At 36.0% G+C, this 22,412-nt stretch overlaps 1 protein-coding gene across 2 annotated transcripts in view; it reads right to left on the bottom strand.

The window, feature by feature from the left end:
• The window catches only part of LOC133519089 (myrosinase 1-like), a 25,394-nt gene extending 2,982 nt beyond the window's left edge, over positions 1 to 22,412 (bottom strand). For both annotated transcript variants that reach the window (XM_061853001.1, XM_061853000.1), the window contains exons 1-9: positions 22,309 to 22,412; positions 10,386 to 10,515; positions 5,233 to 5,321; positions 3,500 to 3,768; positions 2,652 to 3,056; positions 2,004 to 2,306; positions 1,699 to 1,833; positions 1,479 to 1,585; positions 789 to 924 (exon numbers count right to left, since the gene is read on the bottom strand). In XM_061853001.1, coding sequence (XP_061708985.1) covers positions 789 to 924; positions 1,479 to 1,585; positions 1,699 to 1,833; positions 2,004 to 2,306; positions 2,652 to 3,056; positions 3,500 to 3,768; positions 5,233 to 5,321; positions 10,386 to 10,444 — 1,503 coding nt within the window. In that variant the 5' untranslated portion in view covers positions 10,445 to 10,515; positions 22,309 to 22,412. The remainder of the gene's footprint in view (positions 1 to 788; positions 925 to 1,478; positions 1,586 to 1,698; positions 1,834 to 2,003; positions 2,307 to 2,651; positions 3,057 to 3,499; positions 3,769 to 5,232; positions 5,322 to 10,385; positions 10,516 to 22,308) is intronic.

Genomic DNA, 22,412 nt, shown 5'->3' with positions numbered 1-22,412 from the left:
ACCTACCTTGGCCTTTTTTGCGCTTTAAAACGTTAACCTTTTGACCGCCACCGTCGGCTATGGCCGACATCTGAAATACTTGCCAAGGACGCCAACGACGGCTACAGCCGACAGTTTCGCCAATGCAATAGGGACTAACGCGCGACTCCGTAAAGTTCAATTTCGTTTAAATAACCGTGATCGCCTGCGTCCGGGGCACGGCAAATTCCTTCGCTGTCTGGCGTTCAAGAGGTTAAAAATCATCACCTCACATTTCCCTGCATTGTACTTAAGACCATCCTAGTCGAATCTTATTGAACCTATAGTTAATATTTTTGAAACAAGCCTGACCAATATTGTGGTGTATTATTTAAAATGAAATATATATATATATAAATTATTAAATAGGACGAGGGAAGAAAGCCCACCCTGCGTCTTACTGCCCTGAAGTTTATACCCATCCGAGTAAGCCCGCCCATCTCACCCGATTGATCTAGTAACTAGATTCTAGTTGCTGTACCAGAACTTCAAATGCACCTACTACTATTCTACTTTATTATTGTTAAGGATTTGTGTGGGAAAACAGGGCGGTCGAAGCTATCATCCGAAGTACTCCACCGACACAAGCCAAACCGACACACCGTGGGCTTATTATAGATAAGATTGAACGAGCAAGGCTTACAGCGGGGTCCTTGGAGCGGTCGTCCTGCGAGCGCTCACGTGTGGCTGGCGGTAGTACTCCACCGACACAAACCTTCACACAGTGGGCACTATAGAAGAGTGTGATCATTTGATCAAGCAAGGCTTACTGCGGGGTCCTTGAAGCGGTCGTCCTGCGGGAGCTCACGTGTGGCGGTGAGCTGGCGGTAGTATTCCACCGATAGTTTTGGCGTCCGCGGCCGTGCCGGGTCTGTGATGTCCACGTAGTAGAAACCAAAACGCTCCCTAAAAAAATAAAACATACGGTTATATTTTTTTTATAAAAAAGTTAATCAATGGAAACAATAACCCAAAGTTAAATAAGGTTGCACATAAATTGGAAATGTTTATTACCTATAAGTATTTGGTAATGGTCTGGAAAACAGGTTATAAAATACATTATTTAAGTAAGGTCAGACGAGCGGGGCAGATGCACTTTTATCAGCTTTATCCGTAGCTCAAATTCTCCAATCAGATACAGAATTTACCCATACCTACCTGTACAATCACCATTAGAATATATGGGGGTAGTCAAGGTGTTCAACAATGTCTGAACAAAGCCCTTATTATCAAGAGGTTAAAGTGTATGTACAAATGAGTTTGAGCTGTATCTATTTTCTTGAATATTAGGTATAAGGTACCTATTACTATTAATTCTAAGAAGGTTAAATTGCCTAACCAGAATATATTTTATTCCAGGACTAGTCCATACTGCTATAGACGTTAATCTAAGATTAAGTGCATAATTGCATACTCCAGCTTGGTCAAGCCAGGATTGAAATACATTTAATATCACTTACGAGAATCCAGCGCGCCATTCAAAGTTGTCCATCAGGGTCCAAGCTGTGTAGCCTAACACGTTGACGCCATCCTCGTACATTACTTCCAATATGGCCGATAGATAATCCTAAACAGAGGTAAAACTTTTTTCACATTTTCGTTTATTTTATACCTAGGTAGTTTCTGTATCTTCAAAACGATACCACACTTTAATACTAAGGGTTAGTAAGATATACTCACATTGAAATACTTGATGCGACCGTAGTCTTCCAAAGTGCCACGGTCCGAGAAACCATTCTCCGTAATGTAGATCGGTGGGTTGTTGTAGCTGCTCTTGCACCAGCGCAGCAGATTGGCGAAGCCTTTTGGCACGACCTGTAATTTATACATGTATGTATAGGTTATTATAATTATAACAGATAACTAAACATAATAAAATGGGAACAATGTTTAAGCGCGAATTCTCTAGGTTCCAGATTATTACCTACTCGTATTTCATTGTGGAGTAACAAGAACCTAGGAAAATAATTTCTAAATGATTTTACCCTAAGCCATTCTGAAGCAGAGTCTTCTCCAACTTCCATAGTAGTAACTGCTCCGATATCCTTCAGCCAAGAGGGCGACTTGGCGATAGGGTCCACGCCCGCTGCCGTTATGATATGAGTCGTGTAGTGGTTGATGCCGAGGAAATCCGAAGTTCCCTTGATCCTGTTGATCCAGTAGTCGTCAAATTGTTCCAAGCGAGACTTCGGTAAGCCTTCGGCTTCGCTTTGTCGAGCTACGTTGTTAACCATTACAGCAGGGTAGCCGCCTTCTACGGTAAAGATGGGGTGTGCGAACCAGCCAAACTGTCAATACAAAAACAAAACTGTGTTTGTCTTATTATTGTCAATAAATAAGTCTAGGTCTATCTGTAGTTGAAATGAACAATCAGTTGCTTACAATGAAAAGGATTGAGAAGTTTTGTGCAGAGACCTGATGTATTACTTACTGCAGCTACCTGTGTGAAGTCCTTAAGCAAGTCCTACATGGACTACATTGTGAGTGTGTGTGTGTGTGTGATACCAAATTTATCTACTAGCTCTGTGTATGAATGACAGTGAGCTGCAAATGCATGGAGAAATTATGAATGAATTCATTGATGAAATCGCCATATACTGTTACGGCTGAATGGTAGGTACTTGTTTACTTACTTTAAACTGATTGGCTACTTCAGCAAGCGCAACAAGTTCCGCGTTCTCTGGATCGATTGGCTCGTACCAAATAGAGTTGATAGAGATCATTATCCTTCCGTCTTGCACAGGCCTGTAAGTTTCGTTATACAGATGGTACGCTTCAGCGTGAGCCTTAAGAAGTGTGTCACTGCAGAGATAGCAGGCGACGCCGTGGCTGTCGACGGCTGGGGCTTTCTTCTCATCTCCGTACGCATCTTCGCAGATTTCGTAGGGCTCGTTGAAGGTGATCCAGGACTTGATTTTGCCGCCGAACAGCCTGAAGCACACGTCGGCATAGTCGCGGAAATAGTCAATCATTTTAGGGTTGGCCCAGCCGCCGAGGTCTTGGAGGGTTTGGGGGAGGTCCCAGTGGAATAATGTTACCTGTGTAAGAAAATCACATTTTGGGTTGATTGGTAAATGCTGGAAGGTACTCGTACGTGCTTTCTCTCTTTATGAAACATTATGTAGGATATAAAAGTGTGGGGTATTTTTTGAATTTAGGTACATATTAATAGATATTTCAGTCAGAACTTAGCGTGGCATCCATACAAACAAAAAAATGCCATGAGACACACGACGTGTGTTTGTAAAAATATAAAACCAAATTGCGCCCAAATTGTATCAATAAAGTGATTGGAGTCAAATTATATGCAACTTAGACAGCAAGAAGCGCTAAAAATTCATATTATGGTTATGCCAGTTCCTCCAAATATTCGAGTTACCGGTGATACAAATGCAGGACGCGTCGCCTTTCGGTTTCGACTCGTCGGCCATCAACCTGCCGTCATAAAAGCAACCTACCACATAAATAATCTATAAATTACCAATGGCTCGATATTCTTCTCAGCCAAAGCGTCCAGAAGATCATTGTAGTAACGCACGCCATCTTCATTGATGTGATCGATGCGGCCGGTGGGCAGGAGACGAGCCCACGACAGGGAGAAGCGGTAGAAGTCCACGCCGAGGTACGCCAGCTCCTCCACATCTTCGAGGTAGCGGTGGTAGGAGTCGCAGGCGATGTCGCCGTTGGTCCCGTCCGCGATCATCTCCGGCCGCGTGTGTGATAGACGGTCCCACACGTTCTCTGACTTGCCTGAACAAGTGAACATGCATCAACATATTGATATGATTTTAGAAAAATAATTGAAATAAAAGTCACGTGCTATGGCGAGTGCTACGTGTTACGCCGTCACGTAGTAGCTAAAGTCGTAGCATAGATAGAGCTACGCGCACGAGCGCAGCATCTGTGCCATGCGCGCTGAAAGTAGTTGATTTCGATTTTTTTTTGTTAACAGGTGCACCAGCATGATTCCACATATAGCCCCGTATCAGAATTAGGATTGTCAACCTTAGTATACATATTTGTCCCTTTCACGTCATCCCAAAAAGACAGAGACAAAAAAGTGCATACGTAATTCAACGGTATATTGACGGTTTATAATAGACCCCCGAAATAAGTCAGACCGCATTGTTCCAAAACACCCTACGAGTCTTCATTCGTAATAATTAATTAATGAAATAAAAGTTAAAAAAAAAACACCATATTTTACGTATTTTGTAAAACAACGAACTTATACAAATTTACGCAATTGGTACGCAGTAAATAATTCTACTTAACTACTTTAAAAGATCTCTACTATAGTTGACAAATAGTAGTTTTTTTTTACAAAAAAAAGTTGTCGATTGAACTGTCAATTGATGTTCGTTAATTCATTATTTTCGTATTATTTTATTGAAATTTCTTTCGTTTTGTTTTATTGCGGTAATTAAAGTTAATTGTTAGAATACCTTCAGAAAACATGAGTGAAATAGTGATCCGTCCGTCTGGGTTACATTTTTCAGGTTGTATTTTTTGATAGCTGACTGACATGAAAAATGTTGTGTACTACATGAGATCAAAGTTATTTACATCTCGTGCGCTTTTGAGTCCCTTGATTCTAAATTAGATTCACGAGCGTAGCGAGTTTATAGAATCTTTCGCTTGCACGTGACTCAAAACAAGCACTCGAAGAAATATCAAACTTTGTTCTCTTGTTGTACAAATAACTATTGGACTCCCGGTTCTAAAGTAAGAGAGATATAAAAGTAAGAATAATCGATTCAAAAGTAAAACAACATTTTTTTTTTACTTTTGAGTCGATTATTTTCAAAAGTATTCACTTAATCAAAAAACTTTTTAGTAACCTAATTTGTTGTTTTTATTGACGACACGTAAATTTTTATTGATTTAAAAAAAAAGTAGGTATGGATGCCTCCCTTAAAAATACATTTTGTTTAATTTTAACTTCTAAACTAAGTAGCAGCTTACAAAATACAGTCCCTCGCAGTGTGAGGACAAGGTAGAAGAAGGATCAAAAGCAAATTAAAATGGGATTTTAGGAACAGGAGGAAAATCGGACAGCAGCAAAATTGTAGCTTACTAGGCTAGCTTCCTTAAAAAAAAGGTCATACCAGGTATCAATCTATTTGCTGTTGTATTCTTACATAAACTCTTGAAATGGAGCATCAAGAAACAAATTATAAGAACTATAGATATGTTTCAGGTATCTTTTCTCACCGCTAACATTCCAAGCGCCTTCAATCTGATGGGCTGCTGTGGCCACGCCGAATGTGAACCCGTCCGGAAATTTGGTGTAAGCTGCTCCTCTATGACAGACAAAAAGTTTGTACAAATATAGGATTATATTATACTAGCTGTTGCCCACGAATTCGTCCGCGTGAATTTATTTCCTGAAATACACTTTTAACCCCTTTTTAACCCAAAAAAACCAAAGGTACTAAAATTAATTTTCGTATTTTCTAATATCTTCTCTTCCTACTAATTTCAAGTCCCTGCTCAAATCGTTCTTGTTACAAACTTTCAACCTCCTTTTAACTCTATTAGGCTATTAGGGGATGAATTTTAAACCTTGATCCCCGTTAAACTTTCATCCCCTTTTTTAACCCCCTCAGGGGATGAATTTCCAAAAATAATAAAAAAATATTTTCATATATATTTTATTATAATGCCTTTTCACGAAGTTTCAAGTTCCTAGCTTAAAATAAAACTTGAACGCTATACAAACGTTCAACCCCTTTTTAACCGCCTTAGGGATTGGATTTTTTTAAATGTACACTTTATAAATGGAACCTAGTATGCAAATTTCAACTTTATAGCTTTTGTAGTTTCGGCTCTGCGTTGATAAATCAGTCAGTCAATCAGTCAGGACGATTACCACCAAGTTGCTACATATCAGTGGTACCTACTGGGAATTTTATCTCACCTTTTACCACTAGTGACTACTGGGAAAAATCTTCCCACTAGTTATCACCAACTAATGGGAATTTTTTCCCCAGTAGTTACCACTGGTAAGGTGGCATTTTTTTTCCTAGTAGTTACCACCAAAATGTTCTTAAGAGTTCAATAAGTACATTAGGAACTAATAGAACAGTAGAAATAATATAAATATAGCTTGCTTAAATAAATAATTATAAGTTGATTAGTGTTTCAGTAAACTGCCTTAAAAGTGATCCAAATTATTAAAACAGGTGCAAGTACAAAAAAAAATAGTTAAAGAGAAATTAACGTTTTTATGAAATTTATCTTATTAATTGTAAATTGAATTAATCGTGACGTTTTCTATGACACCTGGGTCTTTTGTCGAGGGCGCTTACGCAGCAGTGCGCAGCGCTGCGTTTTGTATTTATATAGGAGCATCGTTGATAAAGGCGATAAGGTTCCTTTCAAAAAATGAAGTCAAACAATTATACGAACGAACAAACTTATCAGTCAAAGACCGATTATTTTCGATCACTTTTAAGGCATGTTAACTGAAACAGTAATCGGCTTATAATTACACTAATAGGCAATTAACTTATAATTAATTTGAGTTATAATTAATTTTTGAGTAAGGCACTCTATATTTATACTGCTTTTATTAGTATTGAACGCTAACCAAATTTTGGTGGTAACTACTAGGAAAAAAAAAGCGGCCAAGTGCGAGTCGGACTCGCGCATGAAGGGTTCCGTACCATTTGAGACGTATTAAAAAAAATCTACTTGCTAGATCTTGTTCAACATTTTACCACTTTGGACACTCATTTTACCACTTTGGAAGTGTCTCTCGCGCAAACTATTCAGTTTAGAAAAAAATGATATTAGGAACCTAAATATCATTTTTGAAGACCTATCCATAGATACCCCACACGTATGGGTTTGATGAAAAAATTTTTTTTTTAATTTTATGACGTATTAAAAAAAAACTACTCACTAGATCTCGTTCAAACCAATTTTCGGTGAAAGTTTGCATGGTAATGTATATCATATATTTTTTTTAGATTTTTCATTCTGTTATTTTAGAAGTTACAGGGGGGGGGGGGGGACACACATTTTTTCACTTTAGAAGTGTCTCTCGCGCAAACTATTCAGTTTAGAAAAAAATGATATTAGGAACCTAAATATCATTTTTGAAGACCTATCCATAGATACCCCACACGTATGGGTTCGATGAAAAAATATTTTTTTTGAAATTTTGTGACGTATTAAAAAAAAAACCACTTACTAGATCTCGTTCAAACCAATTTTCGGTGGAAGTTTGCATGACAATGTATATCATATATTTTTTTTAGTTTTTTCATTCTGTTATTTTAGAAATTACGGGGGGGGGGGGGGACACACATTTTACCACTTTGGAAGTGTCTCTCGCGCAAACTATTCACTTTAGAAAAAAATGATATTAGAAACCTCAATATCATTTTTGAAGACCTATCCATAGATACCCCACACGTATGGGTTTGATGAAAAAAGATTTTTTGAATTTCAGGTCTAAGTATGGGGAACCCCCAAAATTTTTTGTTTTTTTTCTATTTTTGTGTGAACATCTTAATGCGGTTCATAGAATACATCCACTTACTAAGTTTGAACAGTATAGCTCTTATAGTTTCAGAAAAAAGTGGCTGTGACAGAATCGGACAGACAGACGGACATGACGAATCTATAAGGGTTCCGTTTTTTGCCATTTGGCTACGGAACCCTAAAAACACCAACCATCACCAAACACCAACTTGGTTTGGTGGTAACAAGTGTGAATAACCCGTCAGGACCTGGTCAGGACACACGCATTTATATACCGGCTGTTTCCTGTAACACGAGCAAATAATTAAACCATATATTGTACTCCTAAAACGATATACCTTTTGATTAACAACTTTTAAAAATTATGAAATCTTTAGATTTTATCTTTTTCATACAAATATAATATTATTTTCAATGTACGCTGACATCAGTGTGTTTGACGTTGCATGTTACCAAAGAGCATATAATCACTACGTGCATGTTACGCTTTAAAAGTAGCAAAATTCGCGATACATTGCGTCTTAGGATTAAGTTATTTTTAAAAGTTGCTGAATAAATGTTGGTGAGATTGAGGGGTACAGCCTACAGTACCCCTAGTGTAACTTTGATCGACATCATAACGTGACGAACGCGTTTGCGTTTAGTCTCATTTTGTATAGGATTTTGAGTTTCCAAAACGTCCCGCTTGGCGCGCTCTTTCGAAATCCAATACAAAATGAGACTAAACGCAAACGCGTACGTCACGTTTGGAAATCGAATTTATTTACACTAGGGGTACAGTTTAATTTATTGCTCCTCTTACAGGAAACACCCGGTATACAGAATGAATGAAAGAATGAATGTTTATTTGAGTCAAACAAACGTATTATGGGTGTTACATTTTTGGTTTTGACCGATCCTTGTTTTGCCATGACTGGCGGACAAATATAGATATGTATATCGATTCGGAATTATTATGGAAACTCTTCGGTAAGGTTAGCGCCCTCTGGGTTGGAAGTTCAGTCGTTAGGGAATATCGGTAATGTTATGTACCACAATTACAATCTATAATATAACAATAAAATATGTCATTGATGCATCAAGGCGGTTTGTTTACAGTGTAAACTTCACACAGGGTTTACCGCGAAACGAGAAAATTTAAATTTCGTTATCTAACCTTTCTATCACTCTTGATATTCTAGTGATAAAGAGGCAGATAACTTAATTTCGAATTTCACGTTTCCCAGTAGGCCCTTTCTAAACAAACCGCCTTGATGCATCAATGACATATTTTATTATCTGTGAAAACTTGTCAAAAAACAGTTTAAGGCACAGTATGTATAAGTTACTCTATGGCTTGCGAAAGGTGTGGCTAGTGCTTGCACTCCGGCGGCAGAACATTGCAGTATGTAATATCCCTATTTGGAAAAGTAGAAATACGAACGGGAATTAGACGTCTTGGGCTTGGGTATCTAATCCATAGAAAACACAACATCTGATTAGCCGAAAGAACAGACAATTTTTATTCGAGGTCGAAGGTAGTAAAAGTTGGTTAGTTGGTTATGTTATTACCTATCTAATCACCTTCGTGGGGGAAAATACCCAGTACCTATCTATTAGATTAGCTAAGATAACCTCTTAAGCCTACCCATAGTTAATAATTTGTTGCATACCTACCTGTGTCATATAATTTTATAATTAATAATAATTGAGTATGGAAACCGGAATCTTAGGTACCTAGACCTATTTGATAATAGAAGTGAAAACTCTAATAAAGTGACATACATTAACTAGACCGATATGCTATGTGAAATCATATCCTTGTTTTGTTTTAGTACATAAATGTAGACTGCACATGGCTTGATATTATAATATGATATTTAACTAATTTATCCTTAAAATAAATATTACCTGCGATTAACACAGACTATTAATATGAGCAAACATAAAAAATATACTTTACAGTACATATGGCGCTACTTTACCGCACTAGTGCGAAAATTAGCATATTACGTTACTGTGTCGAACATTTAAACGTCCATATGTACTGTAAAACGTTGTACGATACATGTGCGAATAGGTAATTCGCAACTCGTGTCAATTTAAAACACTCCCTTCGGTCGTGTTTTAATTTATCGCCACTCGTTTTGAATTTCCTATTTTTCGCACTTGTATCGTAATGTACTATACCGTGCCTACTAACTGATAAATCAATATAACTTTGGTTTCGAGTGAAAATTAGGAAGGTACCTACTTACTGCAAATTATTAGACAGGTACTTCTTAAGTATGCGTGTTTTCTTTGTATGTGGCCTGTCAAAAATGAGCTGTTATAATAGAAGGTACCTTAGAGTTGAAATTAGAAGTTCATAATTGTCCGGTTGATGGGGATCGACCGGGACCTCCTTTGTAGGCATGAGAGTAAATCGTTGCAAACGGTACCTACATAAGAGTCCTAATCATAACACACCTAACACACTACCTACTTACATACATAATAAACACATTCGTAAAATAACCACGCGCTATTAAAGATGGGTACAGGTAGGTGCTTTTATCATGTGATATTTGATTTGATTCCATTCACTGCCAAGAAAAAAAATAACATTAATAAATATAACAATTTACATATAATATATTTATTTTATAACATGTAACTAAGTATAACACTATAAACGTTCTTAATTTAGCTTCGAATCGCATAACGGCTATAATTTCTCGGTAGCTAACATCTAGGTAATCGGGGTTCAAATCGACCAATGATCGATCTCTACCGATAAGAATATGTTTGCGTTATTTCGTGAGTAACTTGCGTTAACTGCAGTTTTGTGCCAAGTTCGATAATTACACACTGTGTAGTAGGAAGAGATTTGAAAACATTAATTATTTAATACTCACAAGTGAGAGAGCGCCAATATTCCGAATATAGATGTCAACGCCATAGCTTCGTGTGGCATTGACGGACCCCGGCGTGTTACTGCGATGCGAGACGTTGTCAACCAAGTTCTTCTCCGAGGCCGAAAGGTACCTAACGGTAATCTCAAGTGTCAGATTATTTTAAAGCATCTTACACAGATAACGTCAATATCGTCAAAAGGTTGAACCCCTGGATGTGAATTATCAGGTCCGTTCTGAGTAGTTGTAGATAATAAGTTAGGTTTCCATGGGTAAGTAGCTAACTTTTCACTGGCAGCTTCCTCGCTCAACGGTAAGTATTACGATACAGCAAGGAATTGCTGCTAGCTTCTTCTGTATCCTGATGAGGAGTATAGTACCTAATTTAATTATTTTATGATACGTTTCACGCGTTCCGGAGATAGTGGGTCTCGATAGACGGACAACAAAGTGATCGCGGAACCATCACCGTCTGTTTCTACTTGAGTTTATTAAATATTCAAAAAAATTAAACAGGTCAGCGGCCCGTTTCTTCGTTTTGAGGCACGGAACCCAAGAAACCGACTTCACAAAACACTGTGAAATGCTATTTAAATTATTTGCAACCACAGTGATATCTCATAACATTTACAATTAGCTTCGAAATTAAAAAAAAAATCTTTTCGTAAAGGAGTTCCATTCTGGTATTTGTGAGCAGTTCCATTTCATCAAATATTCAACAACTACAAGCCTTACTGAGCTTACTGTGAGACTTAGTCAATTTGTGTAATAGTGCCCTATAATATTTATTTATCTAAGTACTTTTTAAATCAAAGGGTTTGTGCTTAGATAAAAAATATAAAACATCGCTTTAAGTATACTTATAAGCAGAGATCGGACAAATTTGCGTCATTGCTCGCAATAATGTGGACATGACTCCAAAATTAATCAAATATGTAATCATTTAATTAATTTCTTACTTGACTTAAATTTTAATTCCTAGTCAATAAATACAAAAGTTTGTTAAAGTATAGATTTATTAACGAAAATAATCAGTATTTTTTCCAAAATTTCTGCTGTCAGTCTATTTCTTTTTACATCAAAAATATACTTAAGTGCTGAAAAACTTCGCTCGCACTCCACTGATGTTAATGGGGCAAACTTAAGTAGTTTTATCTATATTTTCTGTTCTTTGTTTAGTTTATCCCGATTTTGAGGTTATCGCCCACAACTTAGAACAGAAAATAAACTCTGAATTATACTTGAATAATAATATTCCTATAAAACTACTTAAGTTTGCCCCATTAACATCAGTGGAGTGCGAGCGGAGTTTTTCAGCACTTAAGTATATTTTTGATGTAAAAAGAAATAGACTGACTTGACTGTAGAAAATTTTGGAAAAATACTGATCATTTTCTTAATAAATCTATACTTTAACAAACTTTTGTATTTATTGACTAGGAATTAAAATTTAAGTCAAGTAAGAAATTAATTAAATGATTACATATTTGATTAATTTTGGAGTCATGTCCACATTATTGCGAGCAATGACGCAAATTTATCCGATCTCTGCTTATAAGAGTTGAGAAGTTCCAAATAATGTATACTTCCCTCAATTCCTTATGGAATCCATCAGAACTCGAGCTTGAGAAATATGTGGCGTAAAAACGTAACTTGCTTTACAAACATTAGGAAAACATTAGGACAAATCGCAAAACGTGAACTATGCGTCCGTTGAAAAGTTCCGTTCTTGTCATCATTAGAAGTTCCACTTCATCAGTTGTCACTTTTTTCAATGTAAAAGCCTATAAGATTTGAGGAGTTTCCTCGATTCCTCGCCGATCTCACCATCAGAAGTAGATTTAGATAAATTTGGGATTAATCTGTATGTTTTATGTTACGTTGTACGGGTAATGTTAGAATAGGCTTGACGACTTAAGATTACCTGGGTATACCTTATTACCCGAACCTTTTGAGTAAAGCCCGAAAATTAAATCAACTTTAATTTCTATTCGGCGTTTACCCGTACCTATACATCTAGGTCTACCCAACAGTGGGAGGGTAATGTTAGAAATGATGATACTGATTGTAAGGATACTGTTTACTTTATATAGATATTTTGTCATTATAATACATTTTTCTAGATTAAATAAGCTAACTATAGTATTAAAAGTATTTGTAACGATCGATCACGTGAAGAGTCACGTGATCGATCCCTCCATCTTAAATATTGAACGAGCATTCGGGAGGTGACATTCGAACGATGACAGTCGAACGAAGACAGTCGATGCAAATTACAAGTGGTTACGTTGATTGTATTATTAGCAGGTCAGTACGTTTTGTTTTGTTAGAACTCGATACAATATAATTGATTGTCTGAGCGACAAGCGTACTACTGTCGTGTGGTTAGTTAGATTGGAAGAGGTTATATTCATTGTGCCAAATAAATGTATTTTGATCACACCTACCGTTCTTTTAATATTATGGTTAGACCCCTTATATCTCAGAAGTGAGGATAGGCGAGTATTTTAACAAATCACTCGTTTATCCCGCCTGCAAAAGTTAATTAATCGGCCCTGGCACAATGAATACAATTACTGACGCATAACGACTGATGATATTGTTTGTCTATGTTTGACCACTTATTTTGACTAATAATTTTTTTATGTGAGGTTAGTGCTCACACTTAAATAATGTTAGCTTATAAGACAACTAAATAAATAAAAATAGTAAACGAAATAATAAAATATTGTAATGTAATAACATCATAAAACTGAATTAGCTTACGTGAGAAATATTAAACGAGTGCATACGTTAAAATTAAAACGTATGCTTGTCAGGACAGGTCCTGAGTTGTTAGGACAGAAATAACAGTTACATATTTTACACTAGATAATTATAATTTCCTCCTCCTACTTGCATCGGTTTCCTCATCACTGAAGGTAGTTGCCACTTCGAGGGAACAGTTTCTCTTTGACAATTTACCGCCACCTCCATCTGTCGCCAAATGTAGGGCACCGTGGAGCCCGGATTGGTGGCGTGGAGCGTGGATTAATTTCCAATAAATCCAATAAGTAAAATATAAAACCTAAGGTGGATTGTTGCATTTTAATTAGAATATTTTCATTTTTACTTCATTATACAATTAATTTAAATTACAACGGTCTGATTTAATAATGTTTTGATTGGTTCGCAATCAGCGACGGAATATATATATAGACAACGCTCTCCATAGAAAATACCAGCCATACTGACACTGACAGCTACCCCTTCACCGTGAATATATCCTTGCAGCTTCGAATTATATTCAATAAACTAATTCCTGCTATTAAACAAAAAGTTGTGATTGATCAATAAAAGTTTTGATTGCCTATAATAAAATTCTATGCGTCAAACCGTTGTTGCGTTACAATATTTTGGCGTTGTCAAATCTTACAATAATTATACTAAGATGGAACCAATTCATATAAATTATTGTTTGACGCGTATTTATTGTCAAGATTAGGCATGTTTATACTTTATAAGTGTATGTCGGTACATACAAAATTTGAAACGTAATGTTAATTATGTATTATGTATTTTGGAACAATGAAAGTACATACAAAATTTTATAAAATGCCAGTGTTGAATGTTTCCCAAGTTTAATATACGTTTTTAGTTATGTATCAATAAAATGTAAATAATACAAAACAACAACGCAATATGGAAAGAAACCTGAAGTTAAAATATTATAAGTGAGACGACGTTTTATTTTAATATTTTAAAATTTTATAAAGTATTTAACTATTTATCATACGACCTTTTGTTGGGATGTTACTAGATTCAATTGAACTCTCCGAGATATTTTCAGTACGTGCCATCTGAAATATTATTCTTAACTGAATATATTGTTTTGTTTTAAATATAATACATATGAAATAACCAAAAATATAAGTAAGCGTAAGAACAACCTTATCTTCAAGTCCCACTTATCCATTTTCTGTCTGATAGTAATAAATTTCTTTGAAATGTACGCTACAAATTCGCGTGTTTGGCTAGGGAACCAAGTGAATCAACCTGGTGCCTGCCTGTTTAAAGTAACAGCATTTTTGTCCAAAGAATTTTCTGTTCCGGTCAGGGATTGTGCAACCGGTTTTATTCAATACCTGTAAATAAATTCTCAAACTAATACCGCTATAAAAAGAATAGCTATATTCCTATTAGAGGTATTGTTTTGATTTTGCTTTTGTTTTTACCGTTATATATAGACTATTTACAATATTAAATACCTTTATTCAATACCGCCATTCATTGTACTTGAAAGGTAAGATGTCAATCAGACACTACTACTAAATCACAACAAATAGGTGTAATATTGTAACGTCACGTGATAATATTTTGCATAGCTGGCTGAAGTGTAGTAGTAGTACCTAGATTAATATTATTTGCTTCTGAAAGTAAATTATTTAAGTAACGATGTCCTTCATTTTTATTCGCAAAGGAAAAGCCTTGCCAAAGTACTAAGTCTGAAATATTCTGACAATTTAGCAATACGCAAAGCGCAACATCTTCGAAGTCGCAAATAAAGGAGTGTATTGACATTGACATGTATAACCGGTAATGGTTTTTAAGGATAAAATGTCAAATACAGATATTGTTGTCTAATGGCAAAATCACTAATAGACATGAGTACCGTTATTGATTATACCTGTAATCAAAGCTTTAGTGATAAAAATTGCGAAATACAACTATAACCGGTTATACCTAATTTAAAACCGGTAGTCAGAATACCGGTAACGATCCTTGGTTCCGGTCCTTTGTGAAACTTGAATAAATAAAACAGGAAGTTTATCGGCAAGAAATTTGCACCGTACTTTATATTTTACATAAGAACAAGTAATTGGAGTTCCTTTAAAGTAAAATGTTGCATAACGCCATCTCATTCTGTCACCCCGTATCAAAGTATGCCCAAAAGGGCATGAGTTATTATGAAACTAATACATATAGTTACGACATTTGGTTTAGCGTATTAGTCTACAACAGTCTGTTAATTTAAATAATTATTTATCATGTTTAGGAATTAAACTTACACAAACCAATTAATCCCATTCTTCTTCTTGTGTTGTATTGAATTTTTGGTACCAATAAACGCACAATAAGGCATTTGAATTAATAATTTATTATTTATTTATTTATTTATTTTTCGGTTTCTGAATTAATAATTTTGTATGGGCTGACATGTTATGCCACAGAAGGCTGCTGTCGTACTAAAGCTGTCTAATTCCGCCTAGTACAGTCAATTCACTGATTTAAACCTTCACGATTTTTACACATCTTTAACTTATACAAATGGGACTATATCGCTTAAGTTTTAAATTTACCTCCGACGTTTCAAGGACGGTGTTGTCGGAGAAGACTGGCTAAAGTTGACATCAACATTTACATTAGAAAATCGCGCGAGTTTTTCGAACTACCCGCACAGTCGATTCGTTTTCGGCACAGTAGCCGAGGGGTCATTTTTGAGCCCAAGTCAGTCTTTTATAGTTATTCTAGTTCGATATTCGCAATAAAATGGTTTTTTTATTATACTTTTATTGAAAATATATATTTTTACGTTATGCTTAAAGCTAGATGGGTGATGGTGTGGCAATGATGCAAACTTGCCTATTCTTTTTATTAGTTTTTTTTATTGTTCGAATTCCCTAGGTGAGCTTGAGTTTGCTCGTCTTACATTTATATGAACAAATTGAATAGTTGTTTATTCAAATAGTGATCAAATAATTGGTATAAAGAAAATAAACGATATGATAAATAAATCAATAATAAATCTATATAATAGATTCATATACATAAATACCTTGTGATGTTAGGATAATTTTAATGTAACATGACGAGGGGAATTAAGATGATTTTTATAAGAAAAATAATGAAACCGTTTTGACGCGGCCTGAGACGTTATTTCAGGCTGCGAAAAACACTAATAATTGATGCAAATTTAGAGTTTTGATATAGTGTAGATATTTCATGCTGCTGAAAATAACTGAAACTTGTTAAAATTTCAAATCTCATATATTGTGTAGAGATTCATTCATAACGGCCTGAAACGATATTTAAGGCTGCTGATGGCGACTGAAACTCGTGATAAATTCCAATGTTTTGACATTGCGTAAGGTATCATTAGAAATGGCTTGAAACGATATTTCAGGCTACTGAAAACGACTAAAACTTGATTTAAAATTAATATATTTTTATATAGTGTAGAGTTTTATCAGAAAGGACCTGACATGTCGCTTCCTGAAAACTCTCAGGACTTGATGAAATTTAATAAATTGGCAGGGGTGATATTTCGGGCTGTTACAGCTTGTTGGAAATGCTAATATTATAGTTTTAATGGTATTAGAAATTAATAATAAAACTTAACTGAAATCAAGGTATCCTGTCGGCTGATAGAGCTCTTTTAAAAGAACAACGTGTTTTCTACCTAATCATATTTTAAGCATATGTTGCAAAATGCCGCATCGTAATGTTTCTGTAAGGACGATTAAAAATTTGAATGAACAATGATATTATCCGAACAAATCTAAGTTTCAGTGATGGACGCAAATGACGATAAGGTCAGCAATAATGGGCGCAGAGAGAAGCGCAGCTCCGATCATAATGTCGCGGAAGTGGACGTTAAGGAATGTGAGATTCGGGAACGTCCAACGCCTAAATCATCTGCCATGCCAAGTGAGGGAGCGGAAGGGAGCCTGAAAGGTAGGCAAAGCCGCAAACACTTGCTGCATGATGAAGAGTATGATTGCGAGTTACGGTGTGAGAGAGCGCCACGTTCACGAACACCAAATTTGGGTCCAGACATGTTCCGTGCAGTTGAAGCATGTCGCCATAGACGCACGGGCGCGCAAGAAATTGCGGATGGTAGTGGAGTTCCTCTTATGAAGACAACTAGCATAATTATAAGCATCCGCGACATCATGTAAGTCCAATACGGTATGGACGCATGGAGAGAAAGAGGCACTATGTTTATAGTAGTAGTTCTGATGACGACTATCGTGTAACCTCTAAACATAAAAGGTTGTACTCTCACTCTCCATGCGTCGATCGTGTCGTAGATAGTAAGTAGACTACCTGAATGAATCTGGTGAAAATACTATAAGTAAATTTCTAATCATCGTAAAGATGTTGAAGAGATGAAGATTCTCGAGTTCGATCCAATATCGAAAGATCAAACCATTCCTACATGGCTTACAAAAGTAGAGGAGTGTGCTGAGACTTACGGGTGGGCAGAGAAAGAGATTATACATTTCACGCTTCTGAAACTTACAGGTCTTGCTAAATGTTGGTACCAGGGTCTCAGCACTAACCTATACACGTGGTCAGAGTGGAAAAGGAAGCTTGTAGAATTATTTCCAAGTCGTGATGATTACACGGAAGTTTTAATAACTATGCTGTCCAAGAAAGCTCGATATGGAGATTCACTTGAGCAATATTACTATGATAAACTTAATTAATTATTATTTTATTATTATCTTTATTTGTCTTGGGTGTTAAGTTAGTAAAAGTAAAATAAAAAAAAATAAAAACATACGATGATATTGGGACGACGACACTGAAAGTCCAAATGGAATGGGTCTGAGTAATCATCATGGCTAGTTAGCATGGCTAATAGTCTAGGATATAGGTAATTTAGATTAATTGATATTTTTTGTGAATATTGCACTATTGTTATAAAATAAATGCTTTCGATTAGGCTTTGTAGACGTTAATAAATTAAATTATAATTCAAATTAAGTTATGTGAGCTGTATACTTTATGAAACTGCTAGCTTAACAGTCTAGGCGTGATTCATTTATTTAGTATAGATTTCATGTTGACACTTGGAGAGACAGTACACCTCCAAATCTTATTAGTATTAGTACTCTGACATTGGGGACCTTTAACATCTCCAGATTTAATGTATTATTTACCATAGAGACAATATGTCTCTGTTTTACTATAGTCATTATTTATTTTAAAATAATTATAATGTAATGTTTACCTAGGTATTGGCCGTTGTATTTGTAAATGTTGTTATATTTTTTCATGTCACTACATGATGTTACTGTAAATGTTGTATTGACTTGTAAAAGAGTCCTTGAGGTCTACTTGCAGATTTACTTTTAGAATTTTGAAATTCGTATTGCTTAGTTAAAATACTTTATTTTGTAATATACTGATATGAAACGAGTAAATCTAAAATGTAACCTAATGGTAAATGTAGGTGAGCAAAGGGACTTGCTCTAGCAGGATGGCCGAGCTGTAAGGATACTGTTTAGTTTATATAGATATTTTGTCATTATAATACATTTTTCTAGATTAAATAAGCTAACTATAGTATTAAAAGTATTTGTAACGATCGATCACGTGAAGAGTCACGTGATCGATCCCTCCATCTTAAATATTGAACGAGCATTCGGGAGGTGACATTCGAACGATGACAGTCGAACGAAGACAGTCGATGCAAATTACAAGTGGTTACGTTGATTGTATTATTAGCAGGTCAGTACGTTTTGTTTTGTTAGAACTCGATACAATATAATTGATTGTCTGAGCGACAAGCGTACTACTGTCGTGTGGTTAGTTAGATTGGAAGAGGTTATATTCATTGTGCCAAATAAATGTATTTTGATCACACCTACCGTTCTTTTAATATTATGGTTAGACCCCTTATATCATGATGCAACCTCTAACATTACCCAGTCATGATTGACCTAGGACGAGATTTGCTTGTATCTTTATACGGACCAAGTGGGACGTTTTGCCGGTTTCGGTCACAATTAACCTTCTAACATTACCCGTAACATATATATATATATAGTAAACACCCCTATAATGGAACAGGCACCAGTAATGGATGGTTTAGACAAATCTTGTAAAACAAGAATTTACCATCAGTTTTTAATAGCAGGCGACATTTTACCATAAACAAGAGCCAAAGAGCTGCTTAAGTTTAGTTTTTCATTTATATTTAAACTTATAAACTTTTAAAGCATAAAGCGGTAGAAATTTTACAGATGTCGGTCAAATATCAAGAATACTCTAAATTTTCTCTTAAATGTTTCATGATCGGTGCCGTTAACATAGACCGCGAGCCAGAAACAGATTTCCATGACCAATCGCCACCCAGGCGATAACTCGTATAGTGGTTAACGGCTATGTATGATGAACTCTCTTGGACGTCAGCTGCGGCGCCGTTGGTGGGTTGAGGAATGGCAGCCATCGAAAGACGTAAAAAAGATTGTCATCAACTCCCGTTTGATACTTTGTCAGATGATAGTTTAGATACTATCGTCTATAAAAAAATCGTCAGTCAGTTGTATCGCGGTGGAAAGAAGGTCAGGGCCCAATTTTATAAAGTTACAAGTTAACAGGCGTTTAATGGCAACACTTGCTCCGTTTTTTACAATTTGCGTTTTATAAAAGTACTGTGTTACAATTTTACAGGTTACAGGTACAAGTGCCTGTAGCTCAACCATAGACGAAAATATGGGAGTTTAATAGTTTTAAACTCTAATCGAACAAGCGTTTTATAAAAATATTGTAAATTACAAGTGTAGGTTGTTACACTTGTAACAGAAACTAACATAGGTCTCGAGTCCTGTAACAGCAGCTACTAGTAGTGTCTCAGTACTCTCAGTGATCCACTCTCTCGCTCGAAATTTTTACTATTAATTAAAATGATTTTTCTTCTGAGAGATTCTTCCGAGTCTTATATATTATATACTTTTCCATGCACTGACCTTATCAATTTTTGTTAAAGTATCTAAAATATATAGTAAATAAAGTGACAATATGTTTGATATTGGTTTTGTTAATGACTCGTTTTATTTTATATACTAAGAATGGCAATCTATCTCTGTCTATACCATCTCACCGAACTGGTTACATGTCCGATTCTTTCTCTATTCAGGCAGCTCGCCTTTGGAATAGTCTCCCTGTCAAAATTAGACAGTGTCCGAACAGGTTTGCTTTTAAAAAATCCTTAAGTGAGCACTTTGCTGGCAGTACTGGAAAATCTTAATGTTTCTGCTTTGTAAGTTCATCTGATTTCATATATATATATATATATATATATATATATATATATATATGAAATCAGATATATATATATATATGTATATGTAAGTATATGTATTTGTATCAATATTATTAATATATATGTATGTTTATGTATGTGTATTTCTTATGAATGTATTGTGTTCGTACATGTATCAATTGTATCACCTATACCTATGTTTTTGCACCGCCTACAACTTATCTGCTTTGCCTAAAGGTTGACTGGTAGAGAATGCCTTACGGCATTAAGTTCGCCTATTGTACAGTGTGTTTTCTTATGTGCAATAAAGATTAAATAAAAATAAATAATAAAAAAGGAAAAGGGTTGGTGCCGATATTTGTCGTTGACTTAATAGCATTCGTCTCTTTATTTAGAGTAGAGTAGAGTAGAAAGCGTTTATTCGAATAAGTATACTTAGTGCACACATTATAGGAAAGTGTACTATTCATAATTTTCGATACACAGCATATCTTTGAGCCGCTACCGAAACGATATATTTTAATGTAATAGCCCACGAACCTCCGTTGTAAAACAGTACTTGGTATTTACTTATTAGGTATATATTTCATTAAATCTATCGTCCTTTGCCTTAATGCTTTATCTGAAAACGGCCCGAAAAGTGTATATTTGGCATCGAACATCGCTCTCAACCACTCGATTTTACCTTCATTTCTGGCCATTTTTCCATAATTGAAAACTAACAACAAACACTTACAACAGCAGCAAAATTCAATGAGTATCTATGAAAAACTTTTTTTTAAACAGTGATGTCCTTCACACCTGTAGATGTCACTTGTAATCGAATTGACCATGGTTCTTTACAACTGTAATTATCTGTGTGTATTTATAAAACACCTGTAGCCGTTCACAGTGCATTACAGGTGCCTGTAGCCTGTACTCTTGTAACTTGTAACTTTATAAAATCGGGCCCAGCTGATCGTATGAACATGTAAAAAATAAGCGCTATAGGGCCTACGCTAGCTGACGCGGGTGCACGGAGCGGACGAGCGGGTTAACGAACAATAGTATGAGCAACGCTAACTGAAGCGGACGCGTGCGGCGGATTTCACCTACAAATAGCACCCGCGTGCGTGCGCACGCGGCGGGCGTCCGCGTCAGCTAGCGTAGGCCCTTACCTTTTTATGACAGGAATAACAAAATCATGAAACTTTGCATGTAGCGTTTCATGAGGCGTTTCAAATAAACGCATCCGAACGGATCACGCATTAAGTATACTTTGCGGACATAAGTGGTAAGGCGCGTATTTTTTACATGTTCATGTGACCAGCTGACGGTCTTTCCACCGCTATACAACCGGATTTTTTTAAATTTAAAATGGCATCTAAACTATCATCTGACAAAGTATCAGCCGGGAGGCGATGACTGACGATAATAGGTAAGCTCCTGGCCCGCGGTCTAATACTTTTAATCAAATAATTTTCAAGATCGGTTGAGAAATGTCGGAGTTCTGAGTTACATTCTCTAGAAATTGGCTTTTCACTCTGAATCTGTGCACTCTATAAAAATATGTTATAGAGACCCTTCTCTATAACATATTTTTCCCCCTGGTCCCTACCAGCAATTAGTTTCTTTAGGGGTCCGGTTTTTTTAAAAATATGACCATCGCAGTCCATTTCTACTTGAGTTTAATAAGCGAATTCGTGCTCCACGAACTGCATCTCTCTCTCGCACGTTAGTTCGCTCGTCCGTTGTCGAATTGACGGCAGCAAAAATAATGCGGGGGATACATTTAATTAAATTACGTACTCAGTAATACAAATGACCGTGGTCCAGATCAGGACCGCGGTCCGTCATTCCCTAATCTAGAGTATTAAAGTTTATTAAATTATTACACATAAAAGTACAACACACCTTTGCGGAAAAATGAACCTCCATAGAGAAAACACTTCAACAAGTGAGGTTTTTCGTCTCCAGCGGCTGTAGCACGGTCGCATTTTTGTCGCCTGTCACCATGC

This window comes from Cydia pomonella, chromosome 6 (assembly GCF_033807575.1).
Source record: "Cydia pomonella isolate Wapato2018A chromosome 6, ilCydPomo1, whole genome shotgun sequence".
Taxonomy (NCBI): Eukaryota; Metazoa; Arthropoda; class Insecta; order Lepidoptera; family Tortricidae; genus Cydia; species Cydia pomonella.
Note: the sequence above shows the minus strand (reverse complement) of the source record. Positions and strands in the feature narration are given on the sequence as shown.